Source organism: Balaenoptera acutorostrata, chromosome 16 (genome assembly GCF_949987535.1).
Source record: "Balaenoptera acutorostrata chromosome 16, mBalAcu1.1, whole genome shotgun sequence".
In the NCBI taxonomy this organism is placed as follows: domain Eukaryota; kingdom Metazoa; phylum Chordata; class Mammalia; order Artiodactyla; family Balaenopteridae; genus Balaenoptera; species Balaenoptera acutorostrata.
The window spans coordinates 28921997-28944143 of NC_080079.1; the positions used below are offsets into that span (position 1 = coordinate 28921997).

The 22147-nt window shown below is 37.9% G+C and overlaps 1 protein-coding gene across 4 annotated transcripts in view; it reads left to right on the forward strand.

Moving 5' to 3' along the window:
• Positions 1 to 2033: 2033 nt before the first annotated feature.
• CHUK (component of inhibitor of nuclear factor kappa B kinase complex) overlaps positions 2034 to 22147 on the forward strand; it is a 33958-nt gene continuing 13844 nt past the window's right edge. For all 4 annotated transcript variants that reach the window (XR_451442.2, XR_451443.2, XM_007187362.2 and 1 more), the window contains exons 1-13: positions 2034 to 2203; positions 6363 to 6457; positions 8588 to 8702; positions 9355 to 9424; positions 10274 to 10362; positions 11532 to 11621; positions 11762 to 11886; positions 12075 to 12182; positions 12791 to 12926; positions 17098 to 17292; positions 18287 to 18389; positions 21006 to 21129; positions 21522 to 21673. Coding sequence is in view for 2 of the 4 variants with exons in the window: in XM_007187362.2 (XP_007187424.2) it covers positions 2099 to 2203; positions 6363 to 6457; positions 8588 to 8702; positions 9355 to 9424; positions 10274 to 10362; positions 11532 to 11621; positions 11762 to 11886; positions 12075 to 12182; positions 12791 to 12926; positions 17098 to 17292; positions 18287 to 18389; positions 21006 to 21129; positions 21522 to 21673 (1507 nt within the window). In the remaining 2 variants the exon portion in view is untranslated. The remainder of the gene's footprint in view (positions 2204 to 6362; positions 6458 to 8587; positions 8703 to 9354; positions 9425 to 10273; positions 10363 to 11531; positions 11622 to 11761; positions 11887 to 12074; positions 12183 to 12790; positions 12927 to 17097; positions 17293 to 18286; positions 18390 to 21005; positions 21130 to 21521; positions 21674 to 22147) is intronic.

Sequence of the window (22147 nt, forward strand, 5' to 3'; positions counted from 1 at the left end):
TTCATGGAGATCTGGATTGGTGATAGGGTTTTGGGGCTCATCAGGGTATAGGCCATAGGTGAAATTATGAGAATGGATGGAAATAGGGTGAATACAGTCCTAAGCTGAAGATGACTACCTGAGAAATATCAATATTTAAGGAGTGCTCGGAAATAGAGTGATCCAGTAAGTACATGGAGAAAGAGCAGAGAGAGAGAGAGAGAGAGAGAGAGTGATCACAGGAGAATGCCAGATCTTGGAAGCCAAAAGAAAAATAATTGCTCCTATATACTGGGCACTTATGGCCCAGACACTGTTTTACTTAATCCTAAAAAAATATCTATGAGGTAGGTATTATTACCTCCATTTTTTACATGAAGAAAACAAACTGGCAAACTTGAAGATTATGGAGCCTGAAGTTAACCAGCCAGGATTTTTTTTTAATTCAGAAAAACCTCAAAAAGTGAACTATGGGAAACAACCCAGTTCCTGCGAAGATGGCCGCTTCAGGGTCTTCAGGTCCTCAGCATCCCTTCGCAGCTCTTCCAAGTGAGAATTATGGGATTTTGGCCCCACCTGTGGAAATCAGATACACTTCAGAGCTAGATGCTGTACACCTAGCAAGTGAGGGCTTCATACTATTAGAACAAGCTGCCACAATCATCTGTGCAGTCTGCCCAGCTCTAAGGGACATGTTTTTGGAGGTACCATTTGCCACCTCCAAGTCTGATGCTCCAGCTCCATGGCTAGCAAGCACATATAGGAAACCAGAATCTCTGATACTGCACACAGGTTACTGATGAAGAACTACAACACAACTTGTTTTGTATCATACAGTGATCAACATTCTCGTTGCAATATTCAGGGATTCTGGTGACAACAGACATTTGCTCTGCCAAAGCCCATTCAATGCTTCCACAGCAGCCAGCAGCACTGCTGTGGTGCACATGCTGTATCCACCTTGAGAAGTCTCAACATGCTACATCTGTTGTGGCACAATCATGTGTCACAAAGTGTTAGCTGGAATTCTATGTAGTTCGTAGGCCGGGCTGCACAAATCATGGTTCAAGTGCACATAATCTCAAACGAGGTTCAAATGACCACACTTAACAGAGCTGACACATTTCTTTAGAGAATTTAATTCCATGCTGATGTTATACCTTGGAGTGATTGATGAGATCCCCAAGTTCCGTGAAGCATACAAGCAACTCAAAGTGAAAACGGGGAGCTGGTTCCCCTATTCTAAGGCAATCTGCCACTCAGAAGCACTTCTTGTTGCACCAATAGCATTCGGAAGCTTGCCCCTGCAGCCCTGCATTGCTCATGGGAAACAATCCCCACAATGAGGAACTACCACGCTGGCAAACCCACAACTGGGGGTATGCCTGACAGCAAGCTCAGTGAGGGCGTTTAGGGAGAAGCTCCCGAAGTAAGGAGGAGCATTCTTTACTCCAGAACAGCGTCACATCCTTGAGTTGTTTGGGGTTATAGGGGAGATCCTGGAACAGGTGTATAGGAAGTCAAGCAAAAGAAGAGCCGACCTGACTGTCAATGGAAGATGATTAATCATTTAAGAGAAGAAAAAAAACTACGAAGCCTAATGCATCAGTGGGCCTGTTAGCGCAGAATTCTTTCTAGTTCTACGGATTTCGCAATATTCAAATCCTTGGTGACCTTTGCCAGTGCCAGCTCAGAGGGTGGTGAAGCTGGAGGATAGATGGCAGAGGTCTGAAGAAAGGTGAAGTGTGGACAGGGGTGGAGACGACGTGACGTTTAGAAAAGACGAATACGGGAAAGACTGGTTTGGAAACTGATTTAAAGGGAATGAAGGGTTTGGAGGGATCTTATATTTTTGAAGACTGGAAAAACACATATGGGTTCTCTCAGCCACGAAAATTCCCAGGGCACTTAGAATGCATTGAAAATGCTCGCCTCCTCTCCCCACCATTTCCCCGGTTGGGCTCCTGCGGTCCCCGGGAGAAGTTGGGGCGGGGTTTTTCCTGTCGCAGTTAACGGAAGTGACGCATCCTCTCGCGAGAAGAGAGACCCGCGAGCCTCGGCAGCCCGGAACCGGCCTCAGAACAGTGGCGGAACGTGAGTCCGCTAGCCCTCCCGCCCCATGGAGCGGCCCCCGGGGCTGCGGCCGGGCGCGGGCGGGCCCTGGGAGATGCGGGAGCGGCTGGGCACCGGCGGCTTCGGGAATGTTTGCCTGTACCAACATCGGGTGAGGCGGGGCGCGCGAGGGAGCGGCGGTGGGTGTTTGTCAGGGCGCCTGTGGAACACAGTGACTGTATGTGAGAGATTGGTGGTGAGACCTTGGGCAGTATTGTGGGCCAGTGAGCGTGTGTGTGTGTGTGTGTGTGTGTGTGTGTGTGTAAGAGAGAGAGCGCACAAGTTGTGTTTGTGAGCCTGGTGTCTGAGTCCGAGGTTGTAGTTGAGGTCCTGGTCAGTGTGTGTGAGGTAGAGCTGTTATGGGGAACTTTTGTTATGACTGTCAAGACGTGACAAAGTGTTTACTGAGCGTGACGGTTCGTATGTGTCCCTCTGAATGTAGAGTCAGGGTGTGTAAGGCAGACGCACATCAGAGTGTGTGTTATGAGCATAAGTGGGGGAGAAGATGGGCCTGCCTGTTGGAATGTGTGTTCATGTGTGTGCTTGGAGGCCATGTGATGTCTGTAGTGCCTGGAGTAGATAAGGACGGTGTCATGGTGGGTCCACAGTTAAGCTTTTGGACGCATTGGGTAGGCTTCGGAATTGGGGATGCGTTCTAGGTAAGGAACAGTATGAGGATCAGCTGGTGAAAATGATCATGGCTTCACAAGGGAAGGAGATAGATTGAGGGTGAGGTGCTCTAGCAGGTGGAAGACAGCCAACATCAGACTTGGGAATTGTGCTTTGATTTAACTGAAAATGTTTAACCATTGTAGCAGCAGCTAACAATAATGTTTGAGCCAGTCTTTTGATACACCAATAAAAGTTATGAACCCTTTCCCCATGCACAGATGCATACCCACACAACTTTATGCATGGCCATTTGAGGGGGTCCATGCTCTTTTGAAGGACATTCACAGACCTGTTAGGTTTATAGACCCTGGGATAATAATCCCTGCAGTATAGCTTTTGTTTTGTCATGTATGAAATGGTTATAATAATGTATATACATCATGGGTCTGTTTGAGAGTTAAATAAGGTAATGATGTGTCTAAAGCTAAATAGAGTACCTGGCCCATGGTAAGCCCTCAGATGTTAGCTCCTGCTGCTGCTATGTTGTTGCTATTGTCATCATCTTCATCATCATTAACTGACATTAAAAACGGAAATGTCAAGGTGAAAGTGGTGTTCTCAAAGATTTTTTGTAAAAGATAAATCTGTGTGGAGAAACAGATGGGACAAGGTGAACAGTTAAGGTATTACTAAAATGCTTGCATTGCCCTATGAATTAAGAAGTGGATTGAAGAGGAGAAAGCCTGATTTGCTGTCCTAAGAAATATGGGTGTGAGTAGAGAGCCCACCATATAGGGTAGATGGGAATCTACCTGGGAGGAATAGGCTTGTTTGTGTGGCAGTTGCAATGACAAATGTCACTGATATAACTGAGGACATTTTGTGAAGCAGGTTTCTAGATAGAGCATAGGAGGGAATCTTGGAGACAGGGAGAAAGGAAGGTGAAGGACTAAGGCATTAAGTACTTTGACAGCCAGACAAGTAGTAAATTTAATAATATTCACCATCAGACATAAGGCACTCAAAGAGTAAAGAGAGGGAGCCAAATACTTCCAGCAGAATATTGACTGTGGTCTTGTTATCTAAAGTTCCCCATCAGTCTGGTCATAAGAAAAAGAAGTGTGCATGCTAGCATGCTTATGTGACTGCTTTGCTTGGTCCCTGGCTGGGGATGGATGAATAAATCAATTTTAAAAAAAATTGTGGTAAAGTATGTATAACATAAAATTTACCATTTTAACCATTTTAAGTGTACAGTTCCGTAGCATTGTACGTTTACATTGTTGTGCAACAGTCATCACCATCCATTTCCAGAACTTTTTCATCTTCCCAAATTGAAACTTTGTACCCTTTAAACAATAATAACACCACCCCCCGCCCCCATTTCCTCCTCCCCCCAACCTCTGGCAACCACCATTCTACTTTCTGTCTCTATGGAATTCATCACTTTTTAAATGGAAGAGATTTGGGTTCCTCTAGAATCTTAGAAATCTCTCAGGAACTTTCCAGATGTCCACAGTGGCCCTTCCCCAGAACTGGGATGTTTGACAACTGAGCCTGTAGTGAGAAAAGAAGAAATACTCTGTCATAAGACTTGAAAACAGCATAATTACTTTTTCACTTACAGCTTTGAGTTTACAACTTTCAAGATCCTTATGTTTTGGTGGAAGCCACATCTCCATATTTCACCTGTGCTGCTTAAATCACGAGAAAGGGAAAAGGATGTGAGATGGTTTATTTAGCTGATTACTGTGCTGGGTGCTGATGGTACCAGAATCAACAAAAACAGTATTTTCTGCCCTCAAGGAAATTTCAAGCCTAGTGGGAGAAGTAGACACTTTAAGTACAATTTGGTACCCTATATAATGAAGGTACTTGTAAAGTGATGTGGAAGCATGGCAAAATAACCAAAGAACTCTTCCTAGGGAATAATAGGGTAGCACATCTCAAAACGTGTTTGGAAAAACTAACCTTGTGAAATGCTTTGAAAAAAGGACACAGTGATCAATACATTGTATAAATGCTGCATATAATACTTCTTCATTTGGAGAGTCATAACCCACATTAGCATATTAAAAGCTCTGTGAAGTCCTATAGTAAAGAAACTAATTGAACTTAGTATTTTCCAATTTTTTTAATTGTTAAAATGGCATAACATTTGCCATTTTAACCATTTTTAAGTGTACAGTTCTGTGGCATTAAGTACATTCTCATTTTGTGCAGCCATCATCACCATCCATCTCCCGAATATTACCTTCTTTTTTTTTTTTAACACAGAACTCTTCTTTTTTTGTTTTGCTGGACATCCATAAACTTTCCACAGAACATTCTTTGTGAAAAGGTAGAGTGAATTAGGCCTTCACAGAGTAGGTGAAATATAAACTGAGAAGTTGAAGGATCCTATAGGATGGGATCTTTTCGAAATAGATAGCTTCCTGCCTTATTCATATGATAATTTAGGACTTAATGTTGTTCATGGTTAGATTGACTCCCTGGTAGTAAAAGCTTACATGGGACCTAGCAGCAACTGGGTACCTACGCAAAACAAAAGAAAGGTTGAAGGGAGGGAGGACAGTGGTTAGGTTGGATTGTAGTCTGTCCTAGGTCCTTACTGTCTATACATCAGCTGTCTTATCTTTAGCTATCCCCCATTTCAGACCACCCCATACAAGCTGTCTTGCTTCCTGTTCCTGGGCTGCATTATTACTGTTGCCAGAATGTGATGAGGTCTGGCTACTTCCTGTAATGTGCATCAGGTTGGGTTTAATTTCAGTTAGAATTGGCTAAATTACTAGTCATAGAGGCAAGAGCTGTTAGGTTCATTTTATAGATATGTAAATATACAATCATTGTTAAGATTTTTTTTTTTAATTTTTTTTATTTTTGGCTGTGTTGGGTCTTCGTTTCTGTGCGAGGGCTTTCTCTAGTTGTGGCAAGCGGGGGCCACTCTTCATCACGGTGCGCGGGCCTCTCACCATCGCGGCCTCTCTTGTTGCAGAGCACAGGCTCCAGACGCGCAGGCTCAGTAGTTGTGGCTCACGGGCCCAGTTGCTCCGCGGCATGTGGGATCTTCCCAGACCAGGGCTCGAACCCGTGTCCCCTGCATTGGCAGGCAGGTTCTCAACCACTGCGCCACCAGGGAAGCCCCATTGTTAAGATTTTTTTAATGTCATTTGAAATGCAAAGGTTAGGAACTAATTTTGGAGTTTTTTTGTATTAGGTTTGGTCATCTTAAAACTATTTCTTGCTGTTGAGCCTGGGAACCCTGAATTATTCTCCTCATTCTAGTTATGCTGGAGCCTGGGGCCCTTGTTAGCTGTCTTGACTAAATTCAAAAAGGAGTTTACTAGGGAGACAGGGCCTTTGTATTATTCTAGCAGTATATGTGAGACAGTGTTCTGAAGAGATCTGTTATAGGATCAGCCTCAGTGACTTTTTGCTTGTGTGCTTTGGTGTGTTTGAAGGTCAGTTTTAAAGCATTAGTTTAATAGTCTCATGGTTTACCTGGCAAAAGCATTGGCTCAAGAGAACTGTGGATAAATATGTTTAATTAGTAAAGCTAAAGAGTTTTGTTTCCCCGGGTTGGCATTTCTTTCTTAGCAAGTAAATCTGCACAAGAACCTAATTTATAATTTTCTGTTGATTTTCTATTTTGGCAGGAACTTGATCTCAAAATAGCAATTAAGTCTTGTCGCCTGGAGCTAAGCACCAAAAACAGAGAACGGTGGTGCCATGAAATCCAGATCATGAAGAAGTAAGTGTACTTGATGACTTACGTTTCCCCAGTTTTGCAGCCCATCCAGATGTCATCATAGGGAAGGAGGCTAGGAATCTATTCTTCTTAGGATCTTTCGGCGAACATATTTTTCTTTCTCATTAAATATATGTGTTCTATTTCAAGTAATAATATCACATCATGCTTAAGTAGGTTTAGTTTAAAAAGTCAGCTAGGTATCAGACTCAGCTTTCTGAGAGCAGAATCTGTTTCTTCTAGATCTTGGGCAGTGCTCATCTATTACACTTTATAGTTAAATAACAATCACTACTCTCATTTCTTTACTCTCACCTACTTTGTTAAACAGTGTATCTATTGCTTTGTAAAAAATTATCTTCAAAGTTAGTGGCTTAAAACAACAAACTTGATATCTCACAGTTTCTGTGGTTTAGGAATTTGGGAATGACTTAGGTGGGTGGTTTTGACTCAGGAGATCCCTCCTGAAACATCTCAAAATGTTGACTGGAGCTACAGTCATCCAGCGGCTTGAGTGGGGCTGGAGTATCCACTTCCACGCTTATTTAGTGTCTGTTCGTTAGAGGCATCGGTTCCTCACCATATGGGCCTGTCCATAGGGAAGTTTGAATGTCTTCATGACATGTCAACTAGCTTTCCCCAAAGTCAGTAATCTGAGAGAGAGCAAGTTGAAAGCTGACATATCTTTATGATCTTTCCTCAGAGGTAACACTCCATCCTTTACAAATAATTTTTTTTTTAATAAATGTATTTATTTTATTTTATTATTTATTTTTGGCTGCATTGGGTCTTTCTTGCTGCACGCGGGCTCTCTCTAGTTGCAGCGAGCAGGGGCTACCCTTCGTTGCGGAGCGCAGGCTTCTCATTGAAGTGGCTTCTCTTGTTGCGGAGCGCGGGCTCTAGGCGCACGGGCTTCAGTAGTTGTGGCCTGTGGGCTCTAGAGTGCAGGCTCAGTAGTTGTGGCGCACGGGCTTAGTTGCTCTGCGGAATGTAGGATCTTCCCGGACCAGGGATCAAACCTGTGTCCCCTGCATTGGCAGGCGGATTCTTAACCACTGCGCCACCAGGGAAGTCCTACAAATAATTTCTATTTGTTAGAAATTAGTCATTAAATACAGCCTCTACTCAAGGGAAAGAGAATTAAACTTTTGAAGGAGAAGTAGACATATTTTAAAACCTCCACAGGTAGTGTGCTAATATGTGCTTGCAAGTAATTCTTCTAGTTGTCACAACAACCCTGAGTTTAGGCATTATCTCTATGTTATAGAGCAGGAAGTTGAAGCTTATAGAGTCATACAACTGGTAGGTAATAAGAGTCTGGATTTGAAATAAGTACTTTCTGACTTCAGTGTTCTTGATGCACTATAATGGTTCTGAAACTTGGCTGTGTGGCAGAATCACTAGGAAAGCTTGTCAACAATATAAATCCTCAGGCCCTACACATGGAAATTCTGTTTCTTTAGGTCCTTAGGCCCTGGGAATCTATTCCAGTTTTGAGATCCACTGCATGATGATGATGATGATGATGATGATGATGATGATGATGATGGGATGATATATTGCTAAGTTTAAAAAAAGATGTTAGGAAATAATATATAATGTGATTCGATATTTATTGAAAAAAATGTATTTGTGCACAAATTAAAAACTGGGAGGAAATATGCCAAAATTTTAATAGTGATCACAGCTGGGTGACACTGTAAGTGATTATGGGAGCGGTAGTATGATATAGGCTTTGGAGCCAGACTGCCAGATTTGAATCCTTACTTGACCACTTACTCCTTGTGTGATCTTATGTTACTTAACCAATTTGTGCTTCAGTTTTGTCCTGTGTGGTGAAACTCTTAATAAATCTACCTATAGTAGGATTATTGTGATAAGTAAATGAGTTAATGTATGTAAAGTGCTTACTACTTGGCATATAAAAATGTAATAGTAGTAATTGTGATAGTATTTTTATCTAGATTTTCTTTTTAACAAGTATTAATTTTTAATTATACAAATGAGAGATTAGAATATTATAAATAATGTCAGCCTTTCTTCGCCTCACTGCCCCCCAATTAACTACCATTTCAAACTCAGTCCCTTTTCATTGGAAACAAATTTTTTATTATAATGTTTTCCCCTTGTTAGGTTGAACCACGCCAATGTTGTAAAGGCCTGTGATGTTCCTGAGGAATTGAATTTTTTGATTAATGATGTGCCTCTTCTAGCAATGGAATATTGTTCTGGAGGAGATCTCCGGAAGGTAGTGTGGATGTCTTGAGATGATGAGATAGTAAATCACGAACTTTAGCAGTGTTCAAATCCCACTCAATACAGTAGAGTAAGAGTCTGGAGTGTATGGCCTGTTATCTGCTTTTGTGGCTGGTTTCTTGTTATAGCAGCAGAGTTGAGTAATTGTGACAGATTATATGGCCTGCAAAGCCTAAAGTACTTACTTTCTGGCCCTTTGCGGGGAATGTTTGCTGACCCCTGATTTAGAACATGCATTTTTTGTTATTGGTGGTGCAGTTTTCAGTATGGGACTGTATTGATGGTTTTAGTCCACAGTATCAATGTTTAAAGTGTTTATTAATAAGTTGTTTTCTCTGTTGCAAATCTTTCTTTCCGATCTCATTTTAAACCTACCATATGGCTATCTTTACATATTTATCTGTGAGATTTTTCAACTTCTATTTCAAAAACTTTCTCCCTTTATTTTTACTTGTATAAACCTTGTCATGAAACTTACATGTCCTCAGTATGGATTTGGTAATTTTCCTCCTTATATTTTCTTAATCATGACTTATTTTCTTATTTGAGTATTCTCTCAGAGTATAATGATTAATGATTAATGTATCGGTATTACTGCCCAGCAATATTGGCAATATACATTTTTAGACTTTTTTTTTCTTTAGCTACTCAACAAACCAGAAAATTGCTGTGGACTTAAAGAAAGCCAGATACTTTCTTTACTGAGTGATATAGGTATGTAATCAATATGAAAATGCCATCATAATTTAATGCCCCTTTGGTCTATAAAAGATTCTATATACTACTTGGGAATTAGGAGAATTGTTGATGTACTGTACAAAGCATAGGTTTTTAACTATAAGAAACTTTATAAGAAATTTTTTATCTATAAGAAATTATTAGAAAAATTTAACTATTACAGTTGATGCTAAGTTAAAATTAGGATATTTTGTTTTTTATTTTTTGTGTTTGGCTAGATGTCCATTTGACTACTAGATCTTCCAATTGCCAGAAAAAAAAATGGTGTGAAATGACCTTATTGAGTTGTACTCCTGCTCCCTCCCTGATTAACATAGTAACTTTATTTACCAGTGACATTGCATCTCATGGGCCCAGGTTCTTTTAGGGTGAAGTCGCTTTTTAATCATAATTACTTCTGCAGAATTCCTAAAATAACCAGGACATAGGCCCTTGGAGGAAGTTCAAAAGCCCAGACTATGCTTCTCTGTATATTTTGATTTTGCTTCTTTTCTTAGGTCACAGAGGCAAAAGTCTAGTTGAAGAGGGTGATCTAGGTCGGAAGGAAAGGCTCCAATGATAAATACAGGGATTTTCTCAATTGCTTGTTCCATTTCTTTTTAATATTAATTTTCATAAGTTAAATGAGTACATGTTATAATTCTGCAGTATTTGTTACTGGATTTTCTGTGGAGAAAATCTGAGCTTCTATTAAATCATTAATCACGTAGTTATGATGGTCCATATAAATTCGAGCATCAGAGCAGATCTGTACAAAATGTGAGATGAATTTTTTTAAATTCAGTGTTGTTTATTACCTCAAAATACATTTTAAACTTTATTTAGGATCTGGGATACGATATTTGCATGAAAACAAAATTATACATCGTGATCTAAAACCTGAAAACATAGTTCTTCAGGATGTTGGTGGAAAGGTAGGTAAAACCTGAAGAAATGTCCATGCCAATCGAATAGAGTCTCCATGATGTAGTTTAGTCTTTGAGGTTTGGTGCCCTCCATAGCATTCTATACTTCATCCCAGCCCTCACTACACTGAAGTGTGGTTTTGTGTTTAGTTGTTTGTCTCCTCTGCTAATACAGTTAGCTCCATTAGAGAAGGAACTACACCTTGTTCATTTCTTTTTTCCAGCACAGTATCTAGCAGAGGTAGGCAGTGAGTAAGTAATTTGTTAATCCTTACAAAGCACATCCAAAAAACACATCCTCCGTCTGCTTTAAGAAAAAAATATGTTTAAAGTATGTTTCTTATTTAAGCAAAGCAAAACAAAACAAAACTCTTTCTCCTCCCCAAAAGTCCTAAGTTCTATATTTAATTAAAATTCAAAACCTTGATTCCTCAGATTCCTAAAAGAGTCATCTTGAGAAGAACCAGAAATTGTGAATTGATTCCTGGAACGTATATTTTTATCAAAGTAATATGAGCAGTTTTCTTGCTTCTGGTGCCCAAATTCCATTCCAATAAAGACATAAAGCCAAGAATCTGAACCTTGAATTGGATTGTGTGGCCTTAGGTAGTGAAGATAATGATCATTTGGAGGTGATGAAACCTTGATGATGCATCTTCTCTTAGAAGCCCTTTGTGTATGCTTTGCACCAACTATTTGGGGGTTTTTTTGTATCCTGAGACTTCAGGATATTCTTGAAGTTAGATAGGTGTTTACTCACATTGATCCACTCTAAAATGGTATGATGCTTCTTACAAGTTTGGAAGTTGCCTTTGCCTTCCAGTTTTAATGGATCAAGCTTATTCTGAATATACCAAAATAAAAATTAATAGCCAGTCTATATTTAGTTTTTACCATATGTCAGACACTGTTAAATTATTTTCACTATTTCATTGATTCCTAATAGCAATTCTGTGAAGTAGGGATTGTTAGTAATACCATTACATAGGAAACTGAGAAAAGTTAAGTAACTTGATCAAGAGCACATGGCTATTTAAATGATGGAGCTCAGGCTTGAAACATGTTTGTGTTATTTCAGAGCCCATGCTCTTCACCACCACCCTCTCCAGAGCCTTATAAGGACATCATTGCCTTTCCTTTTCAAATTTCTCAACCATTTAATACTTACTATTTTGCAGATTATGCATAAAATAATTGATTTAGGATATGCCAAAGATGTTGATCAAGGAAGTCTGTGTACATCTTTTGTGGGAACATTGCAGTATCTGGTAAGACATGTATTGTTTCTTTGAATTTAAGTGTACAGGATTCTCATTCTTATTTCTGAAGGTTGTGAATATAATAGTTCAGAACTCATGTAGCTTTTCTCTTATAGTGTTGATGTTTAAAGCATTTTTTTCTTTTTAAGGCCCCAGAGCTCTTTGAGAATAAGCCTTACACAGCCACCGTTGATTATTGGAGCTTTGGGACCATGGTGTTTGAGTGTATTGCTGGGTATAGGCCTTTTTTGCATCATCTGCAGCCATTTACCTGGTAAGCAATGGAAGAGAACTTTGTTATGATTAATGGGAATGGAAATTTTCAGTTGCCCGCTTCCCCCCCAGCCTTTCTTTAAATGGTATAATTGCTTTTTAACACATAATTGAATAAAATTAAAAGGCAGAAATTCTTAGTGTTTGAGAGAATCAGGTTGTCAACTGAGGTAGCTTTTGTTTTTATAGGCATGAGAAGATTAAGAAGAAGGATCCAAAGTGTATATTTGCATGCGAAGAGATGACAGGAGAAGTTCGGTTTAGTAGCCATTTACCTCAACCAAATAGCCTTTGTAGGTATGTATATTTTAGTTGAGGAAGTTTGCCTCAGCTTCTTCAGGGTTGTAAAAGAACAGTAGAGTTGTTGTCTGTTTCAAGCAGCATTATCCAGTGGAACTTTCTGTGATGATGGAAATGTTTTATATCTGTGCCGGCCACATGAGTATCTGAACACTTGAAAGGTGGGCGGTATGACTGAAGAACTGAATTTGAAATTTATTTAATTTTAATTAACTTAAGTGTAAATGCAAAGAGCCACTTGTGACTAGTGGCAACCATATGGACAGCACAGGTCTAGTGGAAACAAGAACTGCCATTCAACTGGTTGGCTTAGGTGCTAAGAACACTCTTGGGATACTATGGTGAATGGATTCCTTAGGGAATGGAACTGGATTCACCTGTTGGAGTTGCTGGTAACTTGCATATGTGCGTTTGGGGTTGTTTTTTATGGAAGAAAAGCTTGTCATGTGTCATTTCATGAATTATTTGAAAGTAAGATATAAAATGATTCAAATAATGACAAAGGAAATGGACAACCTATAAAACTACCTTTTCTTTTTTTTTTTACAAAACTAAAGGAAAATTGGAACGTAATGAGTGTTATCCCATTTTTGTATGTTTTCTAGTTTAATAGTAGAACCCATGGAAAACTGGCTACAGTTGATGCTGAACTGGGATCCTCAGCAGAGAGGAGGACCTATTGATCTTACTTTGAAGCAGCCAAGATGTTTTGTATTAATGGATCACATTCTGAATTTGAAGGTTAGTTTGAATGGGGTCTACTTCATAAGACTTGCATTGAAGTTAACTTATTTGGAAAATGGGCATAAATATATTTTAATAATCTTTTCCTGATGCTTATATGAAAAAGAAGATGATATCCTTAGAGTGGATGCATTTTTATTTCTTTAGTAAGCGTTCTCAGTTTTACTTTGAAATGGTCTTGTTGATTATTCCTTTGTAGCATCTTTTGGATTTTCCCCTTTCTCATATTGGTACCATTTCACCTCATTCATTTAGGTCTAATCATACTAGATTTGGTTTGGTGAGGAAGGTTCCTACCTGGCTTTCATGCCTCTATATTTCCTTTCCATCCTACAGTCCATGCAACATGAACTGTCTCATCTTCTGAAAATGCTTTTTTATTCTCCTGTCCAAGAGACTTAACAGTTCTCTCTTGCCTACCAAGTCAAGTCTAAACTGATCTGCTTGGCTTTTGGGGGCTTTCTTAATTCAGGTCCACCCCATCCAAGTGCTTGTTTCGTTTCTCTTACCCTTTACTTCACTTAGGACCAGCTTGTCACTGCTCCTTATGCCATCAAGCCCATTATGCATTTTTGTGCTTTGACAGATGCTTCTGCCCATACTGATATCTATCTCTGTGTATCTCCTCACCTACGCTGGCACGTATTCAACTCTCCTTTTCTCTGAATGGTCTGTACTTCACAGTTTGTCATTTAATCATTTTTACTATTATATATTCTCTAATTGTTTCTCATCTCCCACTCATGCCTGTCTATACAGATTGTCTTTTCAATGCTAGGATTGTTTTTACTACTTTTATTAACAGTTGTCTACCCTACCACCACACCGTCCCTATGCCGGCATTGTGTACAAAGCAGGGCATGTACCAGGTTCTCAGTAAATATCCAGTGATATGAATGAGAGGTTCTATTATGCTGTATACCCAAAAACAACTCTCATCTATGGTCTTTTCATATTTGTTGATTGCTTGTAGCAGATAGCATTTCTAAAATTGAAATGAGAAAGAAGTAGTCATATAACTACTACGTGAGAGTTTTACTCTCATGTTGATATACTTTTTTAAATAGGAACTTGAGGCCATGTTGGTGTCATTCTTGGCTGACATTGAAAAGATATCTGGTGTCATGATTTGGTTTTCTTCTACTGTGCCAAGGAATAAATCATCCCCTAATGTGTTAGACAAGCAGGACTTGGTAACACTCTTTAGTTCTTTGTTGCCTTCAAAAAATTTTGGTTTTTATCTCAGATTTTTTTTTGCCTTGTCATGGTAATCATAGCATCACTTTTACTTGGAAGGGGTCTGTGAGCATGTGCTTGTCATAGAGCATGGGGAAAGAGTCCTTTTGTGTTTTGTGGTTTATAGACTTTAGTTCAGTTTGCAACACCACAGTTTGCATATCTGTGAATCTGGGCAAAAAAAAAAAAATTAAAAAATACACACACACACACACACACACACACACACACACACACATATACTTACTTATAGCTCAGGTACAGTAATGTCTTCTTTAAAGGATCAGTATTATTTTGAGGTTGTACAGAATAAGGTATGTATAGGGTACTATTCATAGTAGTTCAGGGATGCTTCCCAGACGTAATAATAGGACTGAATTTTGAAGGATAAGGAAGTGTTAATCCTGGGAATGGGCAGGAGGAAAGATATACAGGCAGGGGAATGTCATGAACACAGAAGCATGAACTGCAAAACAGGTTGGTGTTATTGCAGGGCATTTTTCTAAGGTGTTTATTACATTGTTCAAGGAGGGAATGACATCTGTTTTATTTTCATTTAAAGAAGAAATCAACAAAACAGTTACTGAAATATTTCTTTCCCTTAAAAAAAAAGTTTAGCGAGTCTGCAGATTTTTCCAACTATTTATTATGAAAAACTTTATGTAGCAAAGTTGAAAAAAGTATACTGAACATTCTTTGCTGCTAAGAGTCGCTCCTTAGCTTTCTCTTCTTCCATATTACTTTTCTTCCTTTTCTTTGGCAGTCTCTCCAGTTGTATAACTTTAACTATAAACTGAATATGGATAACTTCCAAATTTATCTCCTTAGTTGTGACTATACAACTCTCTGTGGAGTATTTATAACTACACTTGGTGGTCCCACTTATCCAAGACATAATTCATTAAAAACTGAGCACGTTTGCTCCGTTAGTTACTTCTGCAGCTTTTCCTGTGCCTCTTACTTGCACTGTCACCCTTCCAGTTACCTAGGTTGGAAACTTTGGCTGTCTGACTATTCCATCTCCTTCAATTTACATATCCAATTATTTTGTGAGATTTATCTTTTGAATGTTTTAACAATTCTGAACTTGCCAGGTTCTCAATTTAGAAAGCCTTCCATAGTTCCCTTTCAAAGTCCAAACTCTTACATTGGTATTCAGAATCTATCTTGGTCTCATTTCATCCTGCACTTCCAGGCTTAGCTCCTGTTATGCCCTAAGGGGTCATCATTTTAGGTACATTTGAACTGAATAATTTATATTCTCTGATTATGCTCATCCCTTTCTACCTCTCTGCCTACCTTGTTTTCTACCTAGAAGAACCTTTCTTCTTTCAATCTTTTCTTGTTCTAATCATTCTTCCTTTTCAAAGTATAGCTCAAATAGTGCCTCCTTTATAAAGCATCCCTCTCCTCCCACCAAGTAATCTCCTTTGGAATCGGCACAATATTTTACATCATTACAGTACCTATTGCATTTTGCATTGTATTTTAGTTCTTTTAATGTTTCTTAATATCTTTTATTTGACTATTATCCTATGGAGGGCAAGGATCAGTAAGTTACTCAATTTGCATACCCATTACTAGCACAACACACTAAATAGTATGTACCATAGTAGGTACTTATCAAATATTTGAGTGAACAAAAGGATTAATTTAGGTTGTATTTCCTCATGCTTTCTTTTGCTCCCTTCTAGCTCGGCTTTAGTAGTGGGATGCTATGATCACCCCACCCTAGTTTGAAATATACCCTATGTAAAAGTAAATGTCCACCTTAGGATTTTCATACTAAATTTCTGCTATTGTTCTTAGTGGCCACTGTCACAGTGTGAAATCTGCCTAGGCCAGGATGGAATGGAAGGTCCCAGCTTTTATGCTTGTACTGTAATCCATGTCAACTTGGAAGATTCCCTTCTCTTCCCCCCACCTTTTTTAAACTTAGAAGGTTATTATATATTAAAAGAAAGTTAGTGCTTTACTTCTGTAATAAACATTTCTAGCAGAGATAATTTTAATCATTTGTATACACTAGTCAGTGTGAAGCGTTGGGGAAACATAGGTATTAATTTTGTATGGCTTATCTAAGGACAGTAGAAGGAAAAGGATTTAAAATTATGTAGTGTTCAAAAGACTGACCTCTAACTCTGTGGCTGTCCTTGGTTACTGGGGTAGAGCCCCACCTAACTCAGTCTCACACTTACTTGGCCTGTATCAGGCTATTTTCATTGGGGCTTTAGGCAAGAAGTTCTCAGAGCTCTGGTTTCTGTCTTTGCCAAAATGGAGATTAGAAGATCTAATTAACAGGACGTTATGTGAAAGCACTTAACTTGTTGGCATCTATTAGGCAATTCATAAACATTTCCTTCCAGGTCAGTGATATATTTCTCAAAAAAGTGTTACCTTTTTATTTATTTGTTTATTTTTTGAATTTTTGAATTTTATGTATTTTTTTATACAGCAGGTTCTTACTAGTTGTCTATTTTATACATATTAGTGTATATATGTCAATCCCGATCTCCCAATTCATCCCACCACCACTACCCCTCCCCGCCACTTTCCCCCCTTGGTGTCCATACGTTTGTTCTCTACATCTGTGTCTCTATTTCTGCCCTGCAAACCAGTTCATCTGTACCATTTTTCTGTACGTGTTACCTTTTTAAATTGGGGGTTTTATTTCTTGATTTTGTACATCCCTAGAGCTTTGAAACTTTATTCCTTGGAACTAACATCTGTTGCAGTAGAAAAGTAAACTCTACTCTTCAGTTTTCAGAATGTCATTCTATAATTATAGAAGGCGATCTCACTTTGGAAAATGAATGAACCTTGTTTAATGCAGAGATAATGCCTTTTGCTTAAATTCTCTTTAGTATCTAGCACTGAATCTTTTATGTAGCAAATGATCAATAGTTATTTCTCTTTTTTCTTATTTAAACAGATAGTACACATCCTAAATATGACTTCTGCAAAGATCATTTCTTTTCTGTTACCACCTGATGAAAGTCTTCATTCACTACAGTCTCGTATTGAGCGTGAAACTGGAATAAATACTGGTTCTCAAGAGCTTCTTTCAGAGACGGGAATTTCTTTGGATCCTCGGAAACCAGCCTCTCAGTGTGTTTTGGATGGAGTTGTAAGACAATTCTAATATACCTAGAGTATAAGAAATCTGTTTGCACAGAGGGATTGCATGCCCTGCATTTTTGATGTATACTTGGAATCCTTTGGGGGATGGTCCGCATCTTAGAATTCTTCTTTTAGTTTTATCCTACTCATTACGCTTATTGCTTTGCAAGGTGAAAAGATAGAAATGAAACATTTATTGTTTTGAACTATGCATGACTTTCTCTTTGGTGCCACTTCCCTCCTCCCTTTTTTTTCCCCTTTTTGTACTAAAGCCTAGAACCTTCAAATTAGACCAGCAGTCTCATAGGTCTTGTTAGAGGATAGATGGATGGTAAAATATGATTTTGGTCATGGCTCTTTTTTCATTTTTCTTTTTTTGACTTTATTGAAGCATATTTTATATATCATGCAATTTACCCTTTCAAGTGTACAATTTAGTGATTTTTTTTTAGCAAACTATCCTAATTGCACAGCCATCATCATAAATCAGTTCTAAAACACTTCCATCTCAATAAGATCCTTCATGTTCATTAACTGTTAATATCCATTCTGTCCACCCCAGAAAAATCACTAATTTACTCTCTACCTCTATAGATTTGCCTTTTCTGAACATTCCATATAAATGGAATCATATAATCTATAATCTCTTGTGTCTGATTTCTTTCATACTGTTATATTTTTGAGATTCATTCATGTCATAGCACATATCATTACTTTATTCCTTTTGATTGCTGAATAGTGTTCCCATTCTATGGATATATGTTGTTATGACTTTTTGCTTTTGTCCTTTTGGGTCTAGTGATTGTTTTTCACTTTAGTCCATACTACAGTTACTTATTTATTTTTCCTAAACAAAAGTTTAGACCTTAAATCTGTGAGATGTATGCTAATGAAATTGACTTCACCATTGGCATTTCAAAGTAGGAAATCTGATGCTTAGGTACTCAGAGAACCTAGGATTTTCAAGGATCTTTTTTCTTAATTGTTTGTTTCTCTTTCAGAGGGGCTGTGATAGCTATATGATTTATCTGTTTGATAAAAGCAAGACTGTATATGAAGGACCATTTGCTTCCAGAAGTTTATCTGACTGTGTAAATTATATTGGTAAGTATAGTTCATTTACTGACTGAGCTTTAAATCTGAAATAATATAATTTTGACTCAACATGACTAGTAGAAATGGTCCTTTGGTGTTTCTGTTCTGTGTCTCATACTTCAGGTTTCTATATGTGGTGAAAGATGGGTTTGTATGGTTTGAAAGGTGAAGAGGTAGATTTTAAATCACCACCAGATCCCTCATTTGGGAGAAGACTTACTTTCCTGTGGATAGGGTTCTCACATATAAAACAATGAATCTTCACTATTAATTAAGCCCACTTTTTAGTTTCTCCTTCATTATTTAAGCATGTTCAAATACTTATTTTATCCTATGAGTACTGCTTAACATGCAAATGATTTCATTTATCCTGAGAGAATTATTATTTTCTTTTGAAGAAGTTAAGTGATCAATTTCTGTCTACCCAAAACTAAAAACAAGCACAAAATTATAAAATCAAGAACAAAATTGGGCATAAGGGCTGAAATTATATAATCTTTCCTTTTCATTAGTTTTTTTTTTAAAAGCAGTTCTAGATTTATAGAAAAATTGAGCAGATAGTATAGAGTTCTTATGTTACTCCCCTCCCCCACACATATAGCTTCCCCTATTGTTAACAACTTAAACATTAGTATGATACTTTTGTTACAATTAATGAACCAATATATTATTATTAACTGAAGTTCATACTTTATTCAGATTTCTTTTAGTTTTTAATCTGATGTCCCTTTTCTGTTCCAGAATCCCATCCAGGATACCACATTACATTTAGTTGTCATGTCTCCTTAGGCTCTTCTTGGTTGTGATAGTTTCTCAGATTTTCCTTGTTTTTGATGACCTTGAAAGTACTGGTCAAATATTTTGTAGGATGCCCCTCTGTTGCAATTTATCTGATTTTTTTTCTCATGATTAGACTAGGAAAATGGATTTTTGAGAGAAAGATCACAGAATTCAAGTGCTGTTTTCATCACATTATGTAAAGGGTACATATTGTCAACATGATTAATGATTATTAGTATTGACCTTGCTCACCTGGCTGAAGTAGTGTTTGTCAGCTTTCTCCACTGTAAAGTTTAGTCTTTCTCCCCCCATTCCATACTGTACTCTGTGGAAGGAAATCACTGTGCAAGAACCCACACTTAAGGAGCGGGAGTTATGCTCCCCCTCCTTTAGGGTAGAGTATCTACATAATTTATTTGTAATTCTTTTGCACACAAGATTTATCTCTTCTTTCCCATTTATTAATTTATTCAATTATTATATCAATTTGAATTCATGGATATTTATTTTATATTATGGATTATAATCCAATGCTAGTTTATTTATTTTGTTGTTCAAATTGTTGGAGCTTACATTAGGAGCTCTTTCAGTTGGCTTCCTGTGCCCCTTTTACTTGCCCCATCAATAAGGGTGTTTCTGTTTTTGTTTTCTTAAGCACTTCCTTACTTTCTGGTACCACATGGTATTCCAGGACCATCTTTTAAATTTCCTGCCCTAGTCCTAGAATCGGCCATTTCTCCAAGGAGCCCTGGTTCCTTTCATTTTAATTGAGAATAGTATTAGAAACCAAAATCTGTATACTTGATATGATACTTGGGGTATCATTTCTAGGCCCTTTCAGACTTTATTTTTGACAGTATATGGTTTTTCTTCCAGGCTCTCCTCACCCAGACTCTTTTTTAAAAGGTGTGGGTTTTGTTTTGTTTTGTTTGTTTGGTCTGTTAGAGGAAGCCTCAGGAGTAAGTGTGGGTATATAAAAACAGAAGAAAAGTTATTTGAGGCTATTAATCATTATTAGGAGAGGCAAAGATTTTTCCAGATACACAGCTTTATTTTTTTGAAGTCTGTTTCAGATAATGTGTTTTCTCAATATGAAATCTAGTGTAGTGACCTTTCTCTGAAGATTTACATTGGAAAAGAATAACAGAGAATATAATTGCCACCTTAAGTATGAGATGAATCTCTCTTCAATCTTGGAGAATTTTATAATGTTAAAATGGAATTTCATTGAACTTAATATATACCTGCCATGGTTTTAGAAAGAAGCATTCCTTTTACCAAAGAAAAGACAAGAGATAATCATAAATAGATAATTTCGTAAGTCTTACATTGAGGAAGGCATTTCTTATTAAGCTGCTGTTTACCCTGTAATTACATACTGTAAAAAATAAAGTTTTCCTGAAGCTGGGTTGGTAGTCCAGGAGATGAAATTTGTTATTCAGAAGCAGAAAAGACTGTGGTAGATTGTGGAGGACGTGGGACTTGATTTAGATCTTCAAAGAAATAAAGAATTTGAATTAGTGGAGAGAAAAAAAAGTATTCCAGGTTGGAGAGAAGCAAGGAAAAAATAGACAGGAATAATTGTAAGCTTTGCAATTATGTAGTAATTACGTCTTCTTCATTTTTATTTCCCCTTGTATCTGGAGGGCTCATGTTAGGCGTACAGGTGCTCGGTAAATGTACATTGACTGAATGAAACGGTAACAAGTGGTTCTTTCTAGCATCCGTTTCTAGTATCTATGGGAATGCTATTTGTATGGACAGGAAATCACAAAGAATAATAAATGAACTCTAGAATCTTAAAAAGTAACTCCCCTCTCCTTTTCCCCAACTTCTTACACATAGTACAGGACAGCAAAATACAGCTTCCAATTATACAGCTGCGTAAAGTATGGGCTGAAGCAGTGCACTATGTGTCTGGGCTAAAAGAAGACTACAGCAGGCTCTTTCAGGGACAGAGAGCAGCAATGTAAGTGGATTCTCTTGTTTACACGCCCAATGTCATGTGCATTAATGCTCAAGAATTAATTTTGCCAGTTTTCACTAGTCAATATCCCATGCAATACTATATACTGGGCCAATTTGAAATGTAATATTCTGATCAGACTTGTAGAATTCTTACTAATGGTCTGAAACCATCCAGTTGCAAAAGCTTGACAGTAGTTCCTGAGCAGTCCTAGTATAAGAAGATTGTTTTATCATAGAGTATCATGGGCAGGAAGTCTTTAGAGAACAGATTCTAGAGATCACCTATTTCTTATAGAAACATAGGCTTTAGGCTTATGGCAATTTGAGTCTTTAAACTTTTGTCCAGTGTTTCTGAAATGCTTGTATGTTTTTTTTTTTCTTGCTATGGTTTAGGTTAAGTCTTCTTAGATATAATGCTAACTTGACAAAAATGAAGAACACTTTAATCTCAGCATCTCAGCAACTGAAAGCTAAATTGGAGTTTTTTCACAAAAGCATTCAACTTGACTTGGAAAGATATAGTGAGCAGATGACTTATGGGATATGTAAGTGTTGGGTAATGTATTTGAAAGAAGTGTCTAGTCTCTTAAAGCCATTTGCTATGTTGCCTTCTTCTTAGCCAGTTGTTTCACTTACGTTCATACTAGAACAAGAGAGAGGACATCTCAGATCATCATAAACTGTGTTTGATTTGAATGTTAGTTGTTTTTTTTTTAACCTTTAGTTGAGCAACTTTATTCCCCCCCTGCCCTCCCTGCCCACCTCCCGTCCCCACCACCACCACCACCACCACAGTTGGACTAAAATTGTTCAGCTTCAGAAAAATACAAAAATGATTTAAGAATTTGTAATTGTCAAACCTCATTTAGAAAATAGATACAAAGTCTGTATTGGGGTGACTTCTTAGCCTGGGAAGTCTTAAACTACTTATCTTTCTATAAATAATAGCACAAATAATTCCAGGGTTTTTGTTTCCCCCAAACCACCTACCGTGGAGTCCCACTGTTTTTTATTGTATG